This window comes from Peromyscus leucopus, chromosome 5, assembly GCF_004664715.2.
Source record: "Peromyscus leucopus breed LL Stock chromosome 5, UCI_PerLeu_2.1, whole genome shotgun sequence".
Lineage (NCBI taxonomy): Eukaryota > Metazoa > Chordata > Mammalia > Rodentia > Cricetidae > Peromyscus > Peromyscus leucopus.
The window spans coordinates 127,823,005-127,844,720 of record NC_051067.1 but is presented as its reverse complement, the minus strand read 5'-3'; the positions used below and the strand labels follow the sequence as shown (position 1 = coordinate 127,844,720).

Here is a 21,716-nt window from a genome sequence, read left to right as displayed (position 1 = left end):
AGGAACCCCCCACTGGAAACCTTAGATTCTCAAAATATTGTTCTGCTGTGTGGATCCTGGGATGCCCCACTACTGGTTCTTTATGCTACTGGGCCTGTCCAAGTCTCTGGAATGTTCTCATCCCTGGTCTCTACAGTTTCATGGCTTGCTTGCATCAGCCTGTGGCTTTTCTCAGCCCTGGTGAAATCACACCCCACCACCTGGGGGCATTCTCTGCTTTCTTCCGGGTGCTCCTATTACAGTGGGAACAGGGCAGCACATATTTAATTCCTGTCATGTTCTCTTCTGGGAAACAACTTTACTTCACCGCTGAAGGGGATCAATCAGCCAGAGGTCCACTGTGCTTGCCAGGCAAGGAAAACCAAGCCTTTCCAAAGGGAAGGATAGAAGCTGAGACCTGGCTGCAGTCGGTGAAAAGTCTTAACTGTAAAGCACAAGAAACCTAAGTGCATGCAAATGAGCATTTTCTTGGCCAAAACTTGACATGTGGAATTGGAGAACCATGTCTAGCACTGTGGTACCCTCCTGCAGTTACAGCTGCAAAGGGAGCCCAACTCAGGAGTCCAGGCAACTGGATTCACATGGTGGAATCCTGACTCTCAGAACTAAACAACCTAAAAGGCAAGGCAGGCAGGGGGAATAGTCATCCCTTCAGGGAACAGAAGCGAGAAGACTGAAAAGAGTTGTCTTAAGTTAATTCCAAGGGCTAAGTAAGGGCCAGTGAGATGGCCGCTAACACTGCCAAGTCTGACCCGAGTTCCCTTCCTGAAACCCATGTGGTAGGAGAGAAGTGACTCCTGAAAGTTTCTCCCTGACCAACATACATGCCGTGGTATGAGCAAGTTCTCCCCAAGAAAATTTAAAAAGGGGTGGGGGAGCTATAAGATGCCCAAGGAAGGATGGATTCAATGAAAACACAGTGGAGTAGAAATGCAGCCCTAGAAGTCTTCGAAAGCAGAGCACACACATCTGTGCTCTGAGCTCACGGTGCTCGTGGTCCCAGCAGTCTCAGAATGCACGGCTTCCCTAGTGTGTGGAGAAGCCAACCCTCCGTCTTCTACTTCTGGTCCCATGGAGCAGCTATGGAAATACTCAAGTCATTGTGGGTCCAGGTTATTTAAAGGAAACTAGATACTTGTTTTTTTGAGACAGACTCTCACTCTGAGACCAAACCGTTCAGTCTTTCAGCCTTACTGATTGCTGGGATTACATTCTTGGCCTTATGCTTGTATATGTAAGCATACAAATGTGTATTTATGAATTTAGTTTTTGAGACACGGTTTCACTGTGTAGCTTTGGCTGGTTTGGAATTCAGAGATCCATTTGCCTCTGCCTCTGCATGCTGGGATTAAAGATGTGTACCACCATACCCAGCTGTTGATGAATTATTTTAATATAGTACACACACATAAAAGAAATCTATCTTAAATCTTTGACAGCCCTCAAAGTTGTTCACTGAGCATGCATGCATACACACACCACATACACACACCCCACACACAAAATAAATGTTAAAAAAATTGAGAGGTGGGATCAGTAGAAATTAAGAATTAAAAGGAAGTTTCCAAGGCTTCTAGTAGCGAGCTTTGAAAGGAATTTCAGCTAAACATCCTGCATTTATTACCTACAGCAAGCAGGTGGTGTTGCTACTGGAAGACGGAGAACCAAGATAGCAAATGTGGGATCTGATTCCTCTGTGCTCCACACCCTGGTTTGCGTATGAGATGACATGCCTACACCTCTGATGTCTGCTCTGTAGAGTGCACCATTCAGGAGGATGTACTTGTTGTAAACAGCTTCCCAGCTGATCTTCCCTTTTACTCTACCATTTTACTGACTATGGCCATCTTCTCTAGTCTATGGAGATTATGAGCCAAACTGAGCATGGTCGAATACTCTGAATCAAGGAAAGGGGAGGAAAAGACCTCAACTCAGTAACCAAGATGAGAACACCAGGGCTGTGGTGGTGCATGGCCAGGGTAGCCTGCCTAGGTAATCTTAAGAGACCATGTCAGGACTGGGGATACAGTTCAGTAGTAGAACACTTAACCAGGTACATATAAGGAGCCAGGTTACATCCTCAGCACCACAAAAATCAAATCAGAAAGACACATCAACCGCTTTACATCAAAACATTCATTTATTTTTAAATTCTGTAAATCTTTGAAAAAATGCAATCTTAGAGCTTTGGAACAATGAGAGAAGATAAGGTTTCAGTTAGTGTTTTCCCATTTACCTCAGATCCCAGTTAAGATCTGAGTATGTGCACAGTGTGTGTGTGCACAGTTGGCAAAATAAAGGTTTCTCATGTTGCTTTGTTAACCAGCATGGAACTGGGATGTAAAGACAAGTTTCTACAGAAACAACCTATGGCTGTGGCCCTACAGTGGGGAACTGAACCAACTTTAGCTCCACTGTGAGGTTAGAAATTTGCTTCCAAAGAATACAAACAAAATGGAGCATGTTTCACTGATAAATGTAAATATAAATGACAGATACAGGGATAACTATTCTTAGGGGTAAATTTTCTCTAACAAGTATGGGCTCATTAAATTTCCACTTTCTCTCCAGCATTTCAGAACCTGATGTTGCCTCCCAACTGCACTTAGGTACTTTCTACACCTAGCTCATCCTCTTTCCCTCCTGCCCTGCCTACATCAACTGGCACTGCACAGAGTACTAGAGAACACAGCTGTATCCCACCCTTATGCTGGCTAGGCCTGTCTATCTGCACTCTTCCTCCTGCATCTCACACAGGATGTGCCCAGATACCTCCCTGCCTCCTGAGGCCCTTCCCATTTAACAAGCTAACTCAATTCACGAAAAAACTGCCAGGGTAGAACCCTGTCCCGGCACTATTATAGGGCCCTGAGATTAATCTGCATCTTTCCCCCTCTGAGGATGTAGCTCCTGAAAGGCATGAACTACCACTTACTTCATAGCCCTAGAACTTTATGCAGTTTGGCTCAGAAAATATTTAATTGCTTGTAACTTGTTAAATTGATAAAAATATGGCATATATTCAAACACAAAACTTTAATAGCCATTTATATAAAAACATTTAATACTATTTAACTTCATGCTTTAAGAAATATCAAAACTTGTTTTCCAACCTGACAGACTAAAGATCCTGTCAAGAATGCTGAAAAGTTGACACTTGTACACTGCTGAAGGAGGGAAATTCAGAGTTTGTTGGAGCTGAACACAGAGACGCCCTGAGACCAGTTCCACTCCTGAGTGGGTGTGTCAGCATTACTTAGCCCTGCACTGGGATACTTCCAATGGTTCACCAATGGGGTGAGGGGGAAACTTCGGGTATCTTTAAATTCTACAGAGGAATGAAAATGAACATTTACACACAGTAACAAAGACACTACCTTCACACTCTCTGGTAAACTGTGACCTTTGGGGATGGAGAAGGTAGGCACTCTAAAGGGACAACTACAACAGGACTCCCCCGGCCCCTCTTGGGGACGTAATGGAGGAAGTTACACAGTGGAACACCAGGCAAACCAGGTTCACCAGATGCTCACATAATTTGTGCACCTTACAATGTATAAATGACTTTGTAGCAACGTCAGCAAGGTGGAGGGACAGCTATAAGACAAACTGAGCCAAGTATCTGTGTCCCTCTGCTGAACACGGAAAGATGAAGCAAGAACTTCCCAGTGCTCAGATGATAGTGCTTTTGCTTCTCACATGGCACAGAGTTCACAATGCTGCTTCCATACATCTTTCTGCTCTCCAGGGAACTGGGCAGCTTTGTGAGATGTTAATATATCAGTTACTTTTTAGCACCAAGTTTTAACGATTCACTTAAGTCCCCATCAAATCTGGCCTACAGAACTGAGTAACTGCTGTAACATTCCAAAATAACTGTACTATATATTCTGTATCTACTTTACTCTAAAATCTGCTGCCACCTTTTGACAAATATAGATGGGACAGAGGTAAAAATGTTTTGTTTTGGAGACATCGTCTCACTATAGCCCAAGCTGGCTTTAAACCCCACAGCCATCTTCCTGCCTCAGCCTCCCAAGTGCTGGGATTTTAAGCATGAGCTGTCAGGAGTTAGAAAATTCTTTTAAATACAAGAGGGTCTTTAAAATCTGCTGCCACTTTTTAGTAAAGGTGGGACAGATTATATTTTACATATATATATTTTTATACTTAAAATATAAATTACTGAAAATATAGAAGTCTTTAAAATTTGCTACCACCTTTATATAGAAAGTAAATTCTTTTAAAATATAGAAAGCTTATTCACAGCTACGATTCTGAAAAAAAAAAAAAAAAGAAAAAGAAAAAAAGAAGACCTCTGAGTACTTTTAGAACAACTACTAATGTTTCATACAGTCTGGACAAAGAATCTGATGTCAAAGATTAACATCAGCTCAAAATATGAACCTTAATATTAAAAGTATTTGACTGTCAGGACTCCTGATAAGACTATCTTAAGACTATACAAATAAAATACTCTAAAACCTTCAAGAACAAGAGAGAACAAAAGTACCTAAAATCATACATTTCTACAGGAAAAACTGAGCCAAAGTCCTGGTAAGGCATGGGTGAACACAGCACCTTGACACATAGGATGACAGCAACTCCCTACATTACCCAGGGTCATGGGCTCATGCGATGATCTGCCTCTGCTTCCTGAGTACCTAGAACTATAGGGTCGGAGCATCACACCTGGATGGAGATGCAGACTCAACTGCTCACTATGTGTATGTAAAACAGAACACTGTTGGTGTAATAAGCCTGGCTATAACCCACAGGTCCTTCACCTGGAGGGCAACACCACCATAAGCCAAGAGGTGGTGTGGGACCCACTCCATTTCAGACTTTTCGAGGTCGGAGATTGGTTTTGTTACCTTCCAGGCAGCGGTCCAAGTGCTCATTGATGTGAGACTCCAAAACTACACTCTGACAAACCGGACAGTTGACCAGCCGTCGCTGACTGCATGAGCTGCTTGAATTCTGAACTGTGCTGGTGGCTGTGGGCTGTGAGCTATTCTGAAGATCACCACCACCACTCTGTGTCTGCTCCTTGGTGATAGTATCCGGAGCAATCCTGTCCTCCAACCTGGGTCGCTTGTTTGGGAACTGGTCTTCAGACCCACTCTCCTCTTGAGATATGGATGAGGATGTCACAGTCGCAGATGCCATGACTTTGGAGGCATTTCTCAGGGACGCTCTGGAAGGTGGAACCTTTCTCTGAGAACCGGATGAGGCTGACTGCTTAGTGCCATCCTCAATGGTCCCACTCTTTACTGGGGATCCATTCACATTTCTGAAAGCCTTTTGGTTGGCAACAGAGACTCTGGGGAAAAAGCTGCTCAGGACACTTTGGTGACTAGTAGTGGGGATAGGGGAGACCAGGTGAGTTTTTTTACTCGGGAAACCATTCTGTTCACATTTCACCTCAGTGTTGGAATTGAGTCTCAAGGCACTTGCTGAATGATCTTGACTAGAGAGACCTCTGGCTTCATTAACCATGTATGAGTTGTTCAACTTCCCAGGGGAAGAACAAGTGTTCGTATCTCCAAGAACATACCCTTTTCCACTGAATGGGATGAGTGGCTGGGTCTCCCCTCTGGACGGCTTGTCTGCAAGGAAACAGAAGACTCTTCCTCAACACACTGCCACAGTGATGAACACTGAGCAAATGGTGGTTATCTAAAATGAAGGGTTACTTCCTTCTAACTCAGATCTGTGCAGTGTCACCTTTGACAAGAGAAGGCAACCTTCACTTAGAGCCCCATACTGCAAGAACAGGAAGAGGAAGGAACTATGGATAGAAGAATCTAAGGAATTTTCCAGCAAAGAGCTCGGATTCCTCTAATCTGCTCTCCTTACCCGGCTTCCCACAGATTCAGTCCCTCTGCACCAATTTTCTAGTCCCTTGACTTCTGAGCACTTCAGATTAGGAACTACAGCTGGGCTCCTGAGGCCTACCCACCAACTGACAACCTTGCAAGGGGAAGCATGAACTTCGGTAACCACTGCCGCCTCCTCAGAGCTTCTGAGGACAGAGCAGTTCCTAAGGATGTCACAGGGACAAATGCAGGCCAAACTCCTTTCCTAAGACAGCAGTAGTCACTGAGACAGGAAGGGCCGGCTTGGTCAGGACTCACACTCTGGTGCTCTTCAGTTACCGTTTTCACTGACTCCCTCAGATACTGCAAATGGAGACCAATTCACCTTTCCTCACTTCCACAGAGTGAAGCACGTTCCCACCATCACTTTGTGGTTTTATACCTGAAAAGAACAGTCCTGCACAAACCTTAACCCAGTTCCCCAACAGGCAGTACTGTCCATGCACTAGCCAGGGTCACAGAAATGGGAGATGAGATGGAGATGTACCTTTAGTCTCCACTGCTGATGCTGGCTGCTTGCCTGGTTTTGTCTTTCCTCTGCCTTTCTTTGAATAGTTCTCTGGCTCCTTGATTTTTATGTAGGTGCCTCCACAAGTTTTCTGGTGGTCAGCCCACCAGTAGTCATGGGCAGACGGTGCCCTGTTGGTTGCTCGCTTCACATAGCCGTAGTAGGGCTGTTTGTGCTGGCAGGGCCCATTGCAGCGCCACCAGTGCCGACGATACTCATCCACCTCATCATGGAAAGTGTGGTAGACCTGGGCAGAGGCAAGTGTCCAGCAGTTAAGACACAAGCTAGCCACTCTACAGAGATAATTTGCCCAAGGAGTCTTTGTTTGCTTTTTAAATATTCCACTTCTCAGTTATTTCTAAAAAGTTCCATTTTGGGAAAGTTTAGTTTATTTTCAAAAGTTCACTTTAAAGGGACACATTAGGTAATTAAGTAAAACTTTCTAATGTATAAGATAGCAGCATACAAGACAAAAGATTTTGGTGTGTGTGGGGAAACATAGATTCTATGAATACTAAATGTTTCAGCGATTGAACAACATTATCAAAAGCTAGGACTGAACAGTGGTTTACTATAGCACTGTAATAAGCCTCTAACAAGGAGAAAGGATTGAGACCAACTGGGAGGAATCTGTCTCTCAGAAGAAAGCATACAGATTTCTTTAAGTGTAAGTTTCTAGAAACAATATAAACTGCTAAAGGGATGAACAACAGCCAGATCCTTCCTACAGAAAACCGAAAACTCCCACAGTCTACAATATAATATTTAATTAGTGCTCAAGCTGTGCTAATACACTGCATGTCCTTGCTCTCAAGCTATCAAAAAGCAGGCCCTGTTGTCACACCATTTGCATGGCAACAGATAGTTCCCTAAGAGTTCAGTGGTACAAGCATGATCACCAGTGTAGGGAAGCACACCTCAGCCTTGGCTGTGGTATCTCCTCCAATCCTACACTGTCAGGACTCAAAGAACCTCTGAAGAGGGACTGTCACAGATGCAGGAGGAGCTCCTCCTGAAGGTCTAGAAAAGTATAATGCAGGAGGGACCAAGAAAGCATGCCTCAAATGCTAATCTGGAGTTGCCGGAGGCCTCAAGGAAGAGGAATGCGGGCTCTTTAGCCATTCTACCCCAAGAGCCGAGACACGTCCATTTATTTCTGTAGGATTCTTGTTCAAGGCTGAAAATCTTCATTTCACTGAATGAATATAAGTACTATAACTCTGAATGGCTGCTGGGCTTGGTGGCACAAACCTACAATCCCAGTACTTAGGAGGCTGAGTTAGAATTGTGAATTTGAGGCCAGACTGGTTTACTGGTTCCCCCTGCTCCCCAAACATGTGTAGCTCAGATTACCGTTATATTGGCTCCTGTCAGTTGGTTGATTCGATGCATATGTTTACAGAACTCTGGGCCATGTCCTTCCCGGTCTTTATCATTATTAGTGACAAATAAGTAGGCATGTATCATTTCATGCAAAAGAGTCTGAAACAGAAAACCAGCAAAATAATTTTCTACAGCATGTCTGAAGACGAAAAGGCATTCTCTTTCTTGGAGTCTTAGCTGTCTGTAGGCCCAAATACACAAAACTTTGCATATAATATTCCAAACTCTACAGATCCCAGGAAACAATTCAAGGAATAACATTTGCTCAAAAAGGCCTATTTATCTACCAACTCAAACCCTAAAGGTTGGTGAATCCAACCACATAAAAACTTTAAAATTCTGATGGAGAAACCCACAGTACGCCAAGTCAAAAGATGACTCGACAACTCTGCAGCACATATCACGGGCTCTGAGTTTTGAACCTAAGGAACTCCTGATGGTAACACAGAAAGAGCAAACAGCCCAGGTCTAAATGGGCACAAAGCTAAGTATATGCTGGGCAAAAATGATGCATACCTGTGATCCCGAACTCAAGGTTGGGGGTAGAAGGATCAGGAGTTTGAGACCAGCTTGGCAGCATCAGACTCTGCCTCCCTCACCACCACCCTCCTAAAAAATAGCTGGGTACATGCATGCCAGCTTACTGAGGAGACTGTAGCAAGAGAAGCCTATAAGACCAGGGACAACTTGGGTAACAGAGACTGTCTCTTAAAAAGCAACAAGATATCCTGGCCAGGAATGGTAGTGCACAGCTGTCCCTCAGAACTCAGGCAACGGGATCTTGAGGTTGAAACCAGCCTGGGCTACTATCAAGATCTTGTCTTAAAAGAAAAAAAAAAAAAGCCGGGCGTTGGTGGCGCACGCCTTTAATCCCAGCACCCAGGAGGCAGAACCAGGCGGATCTCTGTGAGTTCGAGGCCAGCCTGGGCTACCAAGTGAGTTCCAGGAAAGGCGCAAAGCTACACAGAGAAACCCTGTCTCGAAAAACAAAAAAAAAAGAAAAAAAAAAAAAAAAAAAAAAAGAAAATTCCCACAAACCGCTGGGCTGAGAACCAGGCTTATGCAAAGAATACCTCTACAAGGTCCTTTCTTGGTCTCAGTTTTAGAAGGGGCTCACTGAGACGGATGGAGCACATTCCTCCTCTTCCTTCATAGGTGCAAATCCCAGCACACCTGGAAAACAGTCACAACGATGGATTAGGTTCACCAAATCCATTGATTTGGAGAATCAGAGACGGACCAAAAAGTAAACCCTAGCCAGGCGTGGTGGTGCATGCCTTTAATCCCTGCACTAAGGCAGATCTCTTGAGTTCCAGGCCAGCCTGATCTACACAGTGAGTTCCAGGACAGCCAGGGGTACATAGTGAGGCCCTGTCTCAAAAACAAAACAAAACAAAGCAAATCCTTACTTTTCACAGGAAAAAGTCCCTGGTGGCAGATGGCTTTCCTGAGTGGGACACTTGGCTGCAGGCAGTAACACTTGCTCACCCTCACCCACTCTGTCACCCACTCGGCTCCACACAGGCATTCATCTGCAGGGAATGGTTTCGCCACCACGTCTGCAGGGGCACTTCTCCAAAAGTGTCACAGGGTTGGTGTGAAGTTAGATAGATGTACACTACATCTTACCCTGCTTTTTACTGCGGGCTGCTTTCTATGTGATGGTGTATGTGAAGAGCAGATTACTATCTCGAATGGGACTTTCTCAAATTCAGTGGGTAAAAAAGGATCATCACTGGCACATCCCTGAGGGCCGTTAGGCCCGGCCCACTCGGGTGTAGGCACGTCTCCCAGTGACCTCTCCCTCCACCGCGAGGCGGGGACACCAACGACAACTCAGCGGCCTCGCCCTTCCCCACGTTCCGAGCCGTTCGTGGGGCTCACTCACAGTGTCATGCGCACACTCCACTTCACTTCCACCGCCTCCAGCTGACCCCAAAAGAAGCGGTCGTTAAACTGCAAGAAGAGCGCCTGCAGGTCCGGGGTGGGGTCCACCAGCTCCCAGGACGAATCCACCAACGACACGGGCTCCCGCGCCGCCGCGCGCACGTCCCACTCCTCCTGCAGCCGCAGGGCAACCACCAGATCCTCGTCCATCGCGCCACTCCCGCCCCGGCTACTCCAAAGACGCCGGTCGTGCTCGCGCAGCGCACGGGTCTCGCGAGACCTCCGGGCCCGGCTGTCAGGTGCTCGCGGGCTCGCCTCGAACGCCTAACCGAAAGCGGCTCGGAGCCGCCCCGCGGGCACAGGCTTAGGAATGCGGCGCACGGGCTAGGGACGGCTCCAGGAAGCTGGTAGCCTCCTGAACGCCCCTGAAGTCCTGAGACTCACGTCAAGTCTGGTCCGTGCCAGAGCCTGCTCTGACTTCCGTACTGGCTCGACCGCGCACGCGCCTTATGTCACTGCCGTTTTCGCGCAGGCGCGCCGTCGGCACCCCGCCCTAGGCGCAGGCGCAGGATGGGAGTCTCGACTCCAGCACAGGCGCAATGCAGCGCTCAGCCCCGGCGCAGGCGTTTGGGTGTTGCTCCCGCCCCGCTTCCTCTGCCGTCTTCTCCACCGGGCTCGGGTGGGGCCCAAAGGCGGCGAGTGACAGCGACTGCGGACCGCGGGCGCAGGGCGGGTGGCAGCCATGTCGGACAGCGGGGCGAGCCGCCTGCGGAGGCAGCTGGAGTCCGGGGGCTTCGAGGCGCGGCTGTACGTGAAGCAACTGTCGCAGCAGTCGGACGGCGACCGCGACCTGCAGGAACACCGGCAGCGCGTGCAGGCGCTGGCTGAGGAGACGGCACAGAACCTGAAGCGCAACGTCTACCAAAACTACCGGCAGTTCATCGAGACGGCGCGCGAGATCTCGTACCTGGAAAGCGAGATGTATCAGCTGAGCCACCTGCTGACGGAGCAGAAGAGCAGTCTGGAGAGCATCCCGCTGGCACTGCTGCCCACCGCCGCCGCGGGCGCCTCCGCGGGTGAAGACACGACGGGCGCGGGGCCGCGGGAGCGCGGGGCGGCCCAGGCAGGCTTCCTGCCCGGGCCGGCGGGCGGCCCCCGCGAGGGCCCTGGTGCGGGCGAGGAGGGCAAGCAACGCACACTCACCACACTGCTGGAGAAGGTGGAGGGCTGCAGGGACCTGCTGGAGACGCCAGGCCAGTACCTGGTGTACAACGGGGATCTGGTGGAATACGAGGCGGATCACATGGCCCAGCTGCAGCGCGTGCACGGCTTCCTCATGAACGATTGTCTGCTGGTGGCTACCTGGCTGCCACAGCGGCGAGGCATGTACCGCTATAACGCGCTTTACCCACTGGACCGCCTGGCGGTGGTCAACGTCAAGGACAATCCACCTATGAAAGACATGTTCAAGCTGCTCATGTTCCCTGAGAGCCGCATCTTTCAGGCAGAAAATGCCAAGATTAAACGTGAGTGGCTGGAAGTGTTGGAGGAAACCAAGAGGGCGCTCAGCGACAAGAGGAGGAGGGAGCAGGAGGAAGCGGCGGCCCCCCGCGCGCCACCACCAGTCACTTCCAAAGGCAGCAACCCGTTTGAGGACGAGGATGATGAAGAACTGGCCACCCCCGAGGTGGAAGAGGAAAAGGTAGACCTCTCCATGGAGTGGATCCAGGAGTTGCCTGAAGACCTGGATGTCTGTATTGCGCAGAGGGACTTTGAGGGCGCTGTGGACTTGCTGGACAAATTGAATCACTACCTGGAAGATAAGCCCAGCCCACCTCCTGTGAAAGAGCTGAGGGCCAAAGTGGATGAACGAGTGCGACAGCTCACTGAGGTGCTGGTGTTTGAGCTCTCCCCGGATCGTTCTCTGAGAGGTGGCCCTAAGGCTACTCGCAGGGCAGTGTCTCAGCTGATCCGGCTGGGCCAGTGCACTAAAGCTTGTGAGCTGTTTCTGAGGAACAGGGCCGCAGCCGTGCACACTGCCATCCGCCAGCTTCGAATTGAGGGCGCCACTCTGCTCTACATTCACAAGCTGTGCCACGTCTTCTTTACCAGCCTCCTGGAGACCGCAAGGGAATTTGAGACAGACTTTGCCGGCACGGACAGTGGCTGCTACTCTGCGTTTGTGGTTTGGGCAAGATCTGCAATGGGCATGTTTGTGGACGCTTTCAGCAAGCAAGTTTTTGACAGCAAGGAGAGCCTGTCCACTGCAGCTGAGTGTGTGAAAGTGGCCAAGGAGCATTGCCAGCAGCTGGGAGAGATTGGACTGGATCTCACCTTCATCATCCATGCCCTGCTGGTGAAGGACATCCAGGGGGCCTTGCACAGTTACAAGGAGATTATCATCGAAGCCACCAAGCACCGAAACTCGGAGGAGATGTGGCGTCGAATGAACCTGATGACTCCTGAGGCCCTAGGAAAGCTCAAAGAGGAGATGAGAAGTTGTGGGGTCAGTAACTTTGAGCAGTACACGGGAGATGACTGCTGGGTGAACTTGAGCTACACAGTGGTAGCTTTCACCAAGCAGACCATGGGCTTCCTGGAGGAGGCGTTGAAACTGTACTTCCCAGAGCTACACATGGTGCTCCTGGAGAGTCTGGTGGAAGTCATCCTGGTTGCTGTGCAGCATGTGGACTACAGCCTGCGGTGTGAGCAGGACCCAGAGAAGAAGGCATTCATCAGGCAGAATGCATCCTTTCTTTATGAAACTGTCCTCCCAGTGGTGGAGAGGAGGTTTGAGGAAGGTGTGGGGAAGCCTGCCAAGCAGCTGCAGGACCTGCGGAATGCATCTAGACTCCTGCGGGTGAATCCCGAGAGCACCACTTCTGTGGTCTGAGGCCCTGGTCTGCTGTGTGTCTGTGTGTGTGTGTGTACATGTGCTACAGATGCATTATTTGTATTTACATTACAATTGTCAACACATTCCTCAGAGTCACAAACAGTATATAGATGGTGTCCTCTTAGAAATACAGTCAAAGGAGAAAGAAAATGTGTTAAGTCCCACCCCCCCCCATATTGGAATTATTAGAGCATATACCATGCTTTTTATATTAACTCCTAAAGGAATGTATGAAATGTATAGTCACACCATGGCATTTCAGATTACCCTCTGAGTTGGTACACACCTCTCACAGGACATCCAGGAACATTGCACTTCTATGCTACCTAGAAAAATATGTAAATCCATAGGGCTGTACATGTTACAAAGCCTCCTAATTCAGCAAAATTGTAGTTTCTTGATGGTCAGTGCACTGGCTTTATGTACTCCTTAAACTAACCAATTTAGAGAGGAGAAATGAGTTGGAAAAATTGGTTTGGGGTAATTGGAATAAGTGGGCACCAGATTTTTCAGTCTTTGTAGTACGTGGAAGGAAGCCTTCATAAACCAACTCTGCAGGCATCCAAGTCACTGAAAGGTAGCATGTTCCATGGCTATTTGGCATCATAGTATTTTACTAGGGTCCATCTTTTTGGGAATCACAAGGACTACGTTGACTTTTAACATATTCCAGAACTGAATGAATTTGCTGTTACAACACCTTTTGCCATGTTCAGGAAGTGAGAGTCACAGTGAAAGGCCCACACCAAGGAGCCTAGCAGTCTAGTGTCTCTGGGCCCCTGCAGACACCTCACCACCAGCCTGATTTAGGAGCCACTGAGACTTATGGCAAATGCAGAACTCTGTATTTGAATATTTACTGGGAGTTCAGGGTCTCTGTAGATTAGGAATTAGAGAAAGAATGCAAATCTCACTGCTTAAGAATATCTGCTTTGAGCAAAGATTTGTTTTCTTGAGATAGGTTTCAGCCCAGGCTGGCGCCTGGAGCTGGTTTGTAGCCAAGGAAGACCTTGAATTTCTAAATCTCCTAACTCCACTTCCCAAGGGCTGGGATTGCAGGTGTGTGCCCCACGCCCACTTTATGCTCTGTTGGGGCTTTGTGTACACTAGGCAAGCACTCTACCCACTGAGCCACAGCCTCTGCCCTGGTGGGTTTTTAGTTTTTTTTCTTTATGTAACTTTGAGGGGAGATGAATATGCCTCAAGCACAGGGAAGGGGCCTTTTGTGACTCCTCAAATGCTGTGTTGCACTTTAAAACACAAGAGCCAGGAATGCTGGTGCACACTTGTAGTCACTGCACTGGGAGCAAGAGGCAGTGCATCCACGGCCAGCCTGGTCAGCAAGGTAAGCTCCAGGACAGCCAGGGCTCTGTAGAGAGACTGCCTCAAAAACAACCAACAACTTCTAAGAGAGTTCCAGATCATAATGCTTATTTCAGATTGTTCAGTAAAGGAAAAAGTAGGTGGTTGGGAAGCTAAGGTTTATATAATGCTCTGCTCTATACTGGTTATCTAATGTTCCTCTATTAGAGAGTAGTTTTGTTTTTTGCTTTGTTTTGTTTTGTTTTTTTTTGGTTTTTCAAGACAGGTTTTCTCTGTGTAGCTTTGGAGCCTGTCCTGGAACTCATTCTGTAGCCCAGGCTGGCCTCAAACTCACAGAGATCCACCTGCCCCTGCCTCCCGAGTGCTGGGATTAAAGGCGTGCGCCACCACCGCCCGGCTAGAGAGTGTTTTGAAGACCCATTTTCCCACTAGCTTCTAGCTGTGGTTTTTGTCCATGATGCCATGTTATTATACCATTGATTCTAAGGGTTATTCCTTATCTGAATAAAAAAGGTAGTATTATGTAAAACCTTAAATGGTTTCTGCAGTGATTTAGGGTTATAAAACTCCTTGGCTTAGTTAACTCATTTCAGACCAATTTTTTTTTTTTTTTTTTTTTTTTTAAGCTCTACATACTTAAAAAGTTGGAAATCACCATTGCAGATTTTTACTGACTTTTTTTCATGTTAGGATTTTTTTTTTTTTTAAATGACGGGGTTTTTCTATATATCCCTGGCTGTCTTGGAACTCTCAATGTAGGCCAGGCTGGCCTCGAACTCACAGAGATCTTCCTGCCTCTGCCCCCCAAGTGCCAGGATTAAAGGATTGTGCCACTATGCCAGGCTCTGTTAGGATTTTCTACATGACCATAAATGATGTTCCAGCCAAACAAAAATACTAATTTGTCTTAAGATCATTGGAAACTTGAATTTCATGGAATTGTGCTGTTGTGATGATTATTTGGTACCTTTTGGAATTTAATATATGAAATGTTCTGTATGAATACAGTGTGGGGAATGGAAAGCTCTCTTAGGGCATAGAGCTGTAAGAATGCCAATGTATTTCCTCACATAATAATAAATGGCTGTATCTTTATGGAAATGTAAGTAGAGAATTTTATTATGCTAAGAATGGGCTAATGTGTTCCTCAGTGTAGCAGAGGGAATCTGGGAAATCTGTGCAGTAAGCTGACTGGATCTACCTTGGGTGTCAGAAACCTGAATTCACTGCCCTCCTCAGATGGGGTCAGAGCTCCTCTGACTCCATGTTTCATCAGACTCCAAGCAAGTTCTAAAGCTTGAAGGATCATTTGGTACAGTAATAGTTCCATTCGTATTGATACCCCACTTCAACATTAATTACCTTTTCTTGTTTGCTTCAAAACTAACGGCATAGACCAGGAACCAGGTGGGATTAATTATAGTTGGGAATTTGGTCTCCGATGAAAGCCTCCTGACACTCAGTGCTCAGTCATTTCTGATAAGATGCTGCCTGTCAATAGATTACCAGCATTTTCATCCTGCACCTTGCAATCTCAGCTAGGATTGGAACCTGGGGCTTGCTGTAGACGATGAAAGTACTGCTGTATACTTTGATATGCTGTGAGATTAAGTCGTCTATACTGTCTGATAAAATAAAGCTTTACAGTGTCCTCACACTGGATAGAACTGCTACTACAACATTTTATAAAATGTACTTATTTTGAGACAGGGTCTCACTCTAGCCATGACTGGCTTAGAACTGTTTATGGAGACCAGGCTGGCAGTGAACTCAGAGATCCTCCTGCATCTGCCCCTAGAGTGCTGGGATTACAAAGATGTGTCGAACCACCATGCCTGGCAGCTCTATTTATATTTATTCAGTATTCTTATGTTCTTTTACTTTTATTTATGTGGGGAGGACAGAGAACTACTAGATGTTTTTAAGTATTTTGCATACTGTCAGAATTGAGAATAAATGAAGTTTCTTTAAGTTTGAGGGTGCTGGATATTAAACCCAGGCCCTTATGCTAAGCAAGTATTTAAAGCAACAACCCAGGCCCTAGAAAGCCCAAGTTTTTTAGGATATCCTTGAGTGGGAAATTTCAGGTGTACAAGGTCAGAATTTTAAAAGTCAAGTTTTATGCTACCTGCAGATCGCTGACTGAGGAAAATCTCACAACAGTGGGTAGAAAATAAGGAAGCCATTATACAGTTCAAGGACCAAATGCTGTGCTTCATGTTGCTGGTCTCTTCCTATGTTTAAAAATAGGACAAAGTTAACAAAACCAGCGGTGTTCAGCAGAAACAATGTACTTTCAAATGTAGCAGTTTCTCACAGTGTGTGCTGTGGGCATGTCTGGAAGAGACCTGCTTGAAGGGATTGCAGAGCTTGGGAGAGGTGTGTAAGGGAAAGCAGCAGGGTCCTCACCCTGTGGAAAGCCCCAACAGTCTCTGCCAGGTGACCCTGACAAACTGTGTGTACCCTCCCACAGAATTCATACAGTCCCTTTCTTGCTTTATTCACTCTAGTATTTCAAAGCATCTCCTCCTCACTGTTAACTGTACTTCCCTGGGGTTTTTCTGTGATGGGGTAGTCTCCATAGTTAAATACATCATGTTTTTTCATTTTCTGGTAGCTTCAGGGGCTTATGACTTGAAAATATTTCCAGCTGGATGTGATGGCACACATTTTTTTTTTTTTTTTTTTTTTTTTTTTTTTGGTTTTCGAGACAGGGTTTCTCTGTGTAGCTTTGCGCCTTTCCTGGAGCTCACTAGGTAGCCCAGGCTGGCCTCGAACTCACAGAGATCCGCCTGGCTCTGCCTCCCAAGTGCTGGGATTAAAGGCGTGCGCCACCACGCCCAGTTTATGGCACACATGTTTAATTCCAGCATTCAGGAGGCAGAAGGAAAAATCTCTGGCTAATCAGGGCTTATCCAGTGAGACCCTGCCTGAAAACAAAGCCAGGTGTAGTGGTTGGTGCATTCCTTTAGTCCCAGCTATTGGGAGGCAGAGGCATGCAGATCTGAGTTCGAGGCCAATCTGGTCTATATAGTTAATTCTAGGACAGCTAGGACTATGTAGAAAGACACCCCCCCCCCCTCTCTCTCTCTCTCTCTCTCTCTCTCTCTCTCACACACACACACACACACACACACGATAATGATGATACTGGGGGAGATAGCTGAGTGGTTAAGAACACTTACTGCTCTTGAGGACAAAGGTTCAGTTTCCAGTAAGCAAAATCGTAACTCCAGCTTCAGAGAATGACACCCTCTTCTGGCCTCTTTGGGTACTGCGTGTGCATGCACATGCACATGTAAAACATTTCTAAAAACCTGGAAAAGCTTACATATGGATAGATGTGTGTATACATATATATGTATGCACCTTTCCTTATTTATGGGAATATATGTATATAATCTATTTCTAGGTGTTGCTGTGCCAAACTGTCCCCTTTTTGTTACATATGTTAACCCATCTGTTTTGAGGGGGTGATCTCCAATGGTAGTGCTTCTACTAGCCTTTCAGTTCCTCCTCAGTCCTCTGGTGGCAGACTTGACTGTGGCAGGTATGGCATAGTAGGTGTGAGTCCCTCTTGTCAGTTTTCATCAGGAACCATGAGGCCAAATGCCAGGTCTATCTCTTCTGCATGGTCTTGCCACCGAAGGAACAAGTGAATGTAGTATGCTGGCTGATTTCAATTTTCTTCACCATTTTCCCGGAGGTAACAGAGTGGGTCCCGTATTTACCCATGATGCTTTTTTGGTTCATTTGCTGTGATGTCGACCTAACCCCAGACAACTATCCTTTCTTAATTTAGATAAACACTGCCAAATTTGATGATCGGGAAAGTTGTGTATTCTCTCCAATAATACAGGAAAATTTGTTTCTAACAATCATAATTATTCATTTTGTGATTAAAAAGTAGCCTTATTGTGGTGAGATTTTTTTTTTAAAGGTTTGTTTATTTATCATGTACACAGTGTTCTGTCTGCATGTATCCCTGTGGGCCAGAAGAGGGAGCCAGATCTCATTACAGATGGTTGTGAGCCACCATGTGGGTGCTGGGAATTGAACTCAGGACCTCTGGAAGAGCAGCCAGTGTTCTTAACCTCTGAGCCATCTCGCCAGCCCCGAGATTTTTTTTTTTTTTAAGAGCAGGCTTGTCTTGAGTTCACAGAGCTCCCCTCCCCTCCAACTCATGAGTGTTGGGAGAAAGTGTGTTATCAAAAAAAAAAAAAAAAAAAAAAAAAAAAGTGAATGTGTGTCTCTGTGGTGACGTAAGAGGGTGTCAGATCTCCCAGGGCTGAAGTTGCAGGCATTGTGGGCCACCCAATATGGGTGGTAGGATCTGAACTCAGGTCCAATGGAAGAGCTCTTACCTCTGAACCATCTCTTCAACCCCAGATTTATATACTTCAAATAATCCTTTTTTGAGCTGGGGATAAGGCTCAGTACAGTGCTTGCCCAGCATGCACAAAGGCCTGAGTTCAGTCCCCAGCACTGCAAAATCACTGCATAAACCAGCATGGTGGTGCATGCCTGTAATCTCAGCGCTGAGTCGTCAGGATCCCAAGTGAGTTCAAGGCCAGCACGTGGCTGGTGCACAGCTCAGCTCACTTCAGCAGAATGGTGTGCTGAGATGTGGCAAGTGACAGTGGCTGATAGAGCTGTGACCTGGAGTCCACAGCCAGGATCACTGTTCAATGGTACTGCTCACTTCAACATGCAGGGATCCCCTCTAGCTTCCCAAAGCAGCAAATGACACCAAATGGCCTGTTTGTCACTTGTGGGTCAGTGCAATGGCTGTCCTAGGCTCTGGAATAGATGCACCACCTGGGGAATTTGGAGAGATAGGACTACACTGGGTGGGCTTTTCAGTGACCTTCCTTGGGTCTTACTTTCAAATGCCTGTCCCTGATGATTGAACTAGAACCCAGATTCATATACTGATGAGGGAGAGCCTCTCATGACGATAGTGGTCATTTCCGGCTTTTCTTAAGAGTCCTTAAATTCACAATCCTGCTGGGAATCCAAGCATGTACCACCATATCCAGCCTACTTTCTGTGGGTAGACAAAGAGGTCCTGAGTCACACAGAGTCAGCAGCCACGTCCAAAGCCAAGGTGAACCTACTGTGGACGCACCTTGATCTTGGACTTCAGCTCTCAGAGAACAAGAAATTCATGGCTAGATGCATTCTGCAGGTCCTGCTTTCCAATCTGGCAGCCCCAAGGACCTATTTGCGCCCACAATTCTCTCTACACACACCCATAGTCTTTTCCTCTATTACTCAGCCCCACCCCGTTATAGTTCCACCAATGCTGCGGGGTCCTCGGTCACTTCCAGAGTGACTAATTTGAAGAGCTATCCCATTTAATTAAACTCCTCTTCCCTCCATGCATTCATGGCACATCATGTAAGCATCTCTTTGTTGTACACACTTAGTTCAATTTGTTAATAAAACCACTGGGTGTAAATTTTAAAGTAAACTAGATAATTTATTACACACTTCTGTCAAATTTGTACTTGTTTGAGGCAACTTAATTAAAGTAAAACTCTAAGATATAGGTTGAGTCCCTTATCCAAATGCTTCTGATGGAAGGAAGTGTGTTAGATTTAAAGCTGTTTGTTGTTCTTCAGCAAGAACAGTTTATTGAATGCACTGACAAAGAACAGTGAACTGTGCTGCTTTTTAGATTTTGGAAGATCTGCTGATCCCAAACAAAATGTCTCAGAGATCTGGCCTAAGTCTAGACATGAACTTCCTTTGTTTTATATGCACCTGACCCACACAGACTAAAGGTAACCATATGCAATATTCTTAGTGCACCTGTGTTTTGACTGGGACCCTCAGGGAGCTCAGGAGAGGACTCTCTTGTCATGCTCAGGCTCCCAGCTTCAGGCTGTGGGCTGGACACTCACCTGTGTCTCCTCTTCAGTGTTTTCCTGCACAGGTGAGTGGTCAAAGCTGCTGTTATACTATCATATTCATATGTCGGCCTGAAAGTGGAGCATGTGTGGAAACTGAGTGGCAGTGAATGGGGCCTGAGCTCTGCTTTCCAAGAATGTTTTCCAAAAACTGTTTTATTTCAGAACACACAGGTTGACATGAGTGCCGCAGTCGTCATGTCAGGAAGATCACACTGATGCTCTCACTGGTCATCTCCTCCTCTTGGCAGAAGCACGGCTCACAAGGTCTCAGGGAGATAGAAGACACATCCTCCTCTTGATGCCCATGTGTGGCAAAGTAAGTCCTTTGTGACTGTCACTATGGAACTGTGCTTTCTACAGCTGCTTCATGATTATTAAAGTTTTGCAGTGGCTGGTTTTCCTATTGGTGTCTTACAACCTAAGACAAAGAGACAGCTAATGAGATAATGGTGGTCTTGCTTGTTGCCATAGCTCTGTAGTAAGGCCGTAGTTCACTCTGCAAGGCAAGCTGCAAACACTGAGACCTTCACTGATCACTTAGCTGGCTCCTCTGGATTCTACTGACCTTTCTTTACAAAGCCAGTGGCTGCCTTTTCTAGATGTTCCTCTTTCTCAGCCTACAGCATCCAGAGGGCTCTTAGCTCCATCACGTACTAGAAAGTGTATTCACCCAGAGTACCCAAGACCTCAGAGGAATAGTAAACATCACCATAGATGGGTGTAACTGAGACAGAATTGCCATGAATTTGAAGCCACTCTGAGCTACAGAGTGAGTATAGTGAGTGTGAGGCTAGATCAACCTGGGATCCAGTATCAGACCTTGTCTCAGAAAACAAAAACAAGGCCAGGTATGATAGCGCACACCTTTAGTCTCAGCACTGGAGACAGGGGGCAAAGCAGAGGCAGGCAGATCTCTGTGAGTCTGAGGCTGGCCTCGTCTACAAACATAGTGAGTTTGAGGCCAGCCAGGGCTACATAAAGAGACCCTGTCTCAAAAAAGGGGCGGGGCAGCACTGGAGAGGCAGCTCAGTGGTTAAGAACATTTGTTGCACTTAGACATAAAACAGCTCTCTGGTTCTAGAGAATCCAATGCCCTCTTCTGGCCTCTATGGACACTGTATACATGTGCTGCATATATATACATGCAGGTAAAAATACCCATACAGATAAAATAAAATCCTTTATTAAAAAAGGAAAAACAAAAGTCTGAGCCAGGACAGAATCCTCCTCACCAGAGCTGAACACAAAGGATGCATGACAATTGAAGGAGGCCTGAGCAGCTGGCTGTGCTGATGGAGAGGAGGCCTGAGCAGCTGGCCTTGCTGTAAGCACTGCCCATTTGGAGTTCACAGTGTCCTCTTACTTAACACTCTGTGCTGCACTTTCTTTCCCTTCTGGCCTTGTAACAGTCTGCTCTTTTAAAACTGTAAGCAGTGCACACAGCATTGATCCCCCTACCATTTTAAAGTCTCCCATCTTTCTCACTCCTCCCCAACGCCCACCTGTTTGTTTTTTCCCTGCCCCCTCCTCTACCTCGTTTGTTTTGTTAGGACAGGGTACTATGGAATGTCGATGCTGTAAATGTGTGTTGCTCTGATTGGTTGATAAATAAAGCTGTTTGGCCAATGGTGAGGCAGAATAAGGTTAGGCGGGACATTCCAACTAGAGAGAGAGGAAGGAGAAAGGCAGAGCTGAGATACTGCTAGCTGCCACTAGAAAAACCAAGATGTAAAGTACCGGTAAGCCATAAGCCATGTGCAAAGTATAGATTTATAGAAATGGGTTAATTTAAGATGTAAGAGTTAGCTAGTGAGAAGCCTGAGCCATTAGGCCATGTAGTTTGAAAATAATATAAGCCTCTGTGTGTTTATTTGGGTCTGAGTGGCTGCAGGCCCAGGTGGGACCGGAACAAACTACAGCTACAA

At 46.6% G+C, this 21,716-nt stretch overlaps 3 protein-coding genes across 6 annotated transcripts in view; 1 reads left to right on the top strand and 2 right to left on the bottom strand.

The window, feature by feature from the left end:
• Positions 1 to 2,119: 2,119 nt before the first annotated feature.
• On the bottom strand, positions 2,120 to 10,171 carry Sprtn (SprT-like N-terminal domain). 2 transcript variants are annotated; one of them, XM_028889820.2, is made up of 5 exons: positions 9,659 to 10,171; positions 8,844 to 8,943; positions 7,741 to 7,869; positions 6,367 to 6,634; positions 2,120 to 5,609 (listed from the first exon to the last, which is right to left on the bottom strand). In XM_028889820.2, the coding sequence occupies exons 1-5, from the start codon at positions 9,865 to 9,867 to the stop codon at positions 4,840 to 4,842; spliced, it is 1,476 nt and encodes a 491-aa protein (XP_028745653.1). In that variant the 5' UTR covers positions 9,868 to 10,171; the 3' UTR covers positions 2,120 to 4,839. The 2 variants fall into 2 exon arrangements, with proteins under 2 accessions (XP_028745653.1, XP_037062252.1); XM_037206357.1 differs by lacking the exon at positions 9,659 to 10,171 and adding an exon at positions 9,400 to 9,652.
• A 105-nt stretch (positions 10,172 to 10,276) lies between these two features.
• Positions 10,277 to 12,712, top strand: Exoc8 (exocyst complex component 8). The gene has a single exon (XM_028889817.2). It carries the CDS (start codon positions 10,400 to 10,402, stop codon positions 12,548 to 12,550), a length of 2,151 nt encoding a protein of 716 aa, XP_028745650.1. The 5' UTR covers positions 10,277 to 10,399; the 3' UTR covers positions 12,551 to 12,712.
• A 6,777-nt stretch (positions 12,713 to 19,489) lies between these two features.
• The window catches only part of Gnpat (glyceronephosphate O-acyltransferase), a 28,760-nt gene continuing 26,533 nt past the window's right edge, over positions 19,490 to 21,716 (bottom strand). For 2 of the 3 annotated variants that reach the window (XM_028889780.2, XM_028889781.2), the window contains one exon: positions 19,490 to 20,209. In XM_028889780.2, the coding sequence (XP_028745613.1) occupies positions 20,166 to 20,209 (44 nt within the window). In that variant the 3' untranslated portion in view covers positions 19,490 to 20,165. The remainder of the gene's footprint in view (positions 20,210 to 21,716) is intronic. The other variant, XM_028889778.2, reaches the window with a different exon arrangement.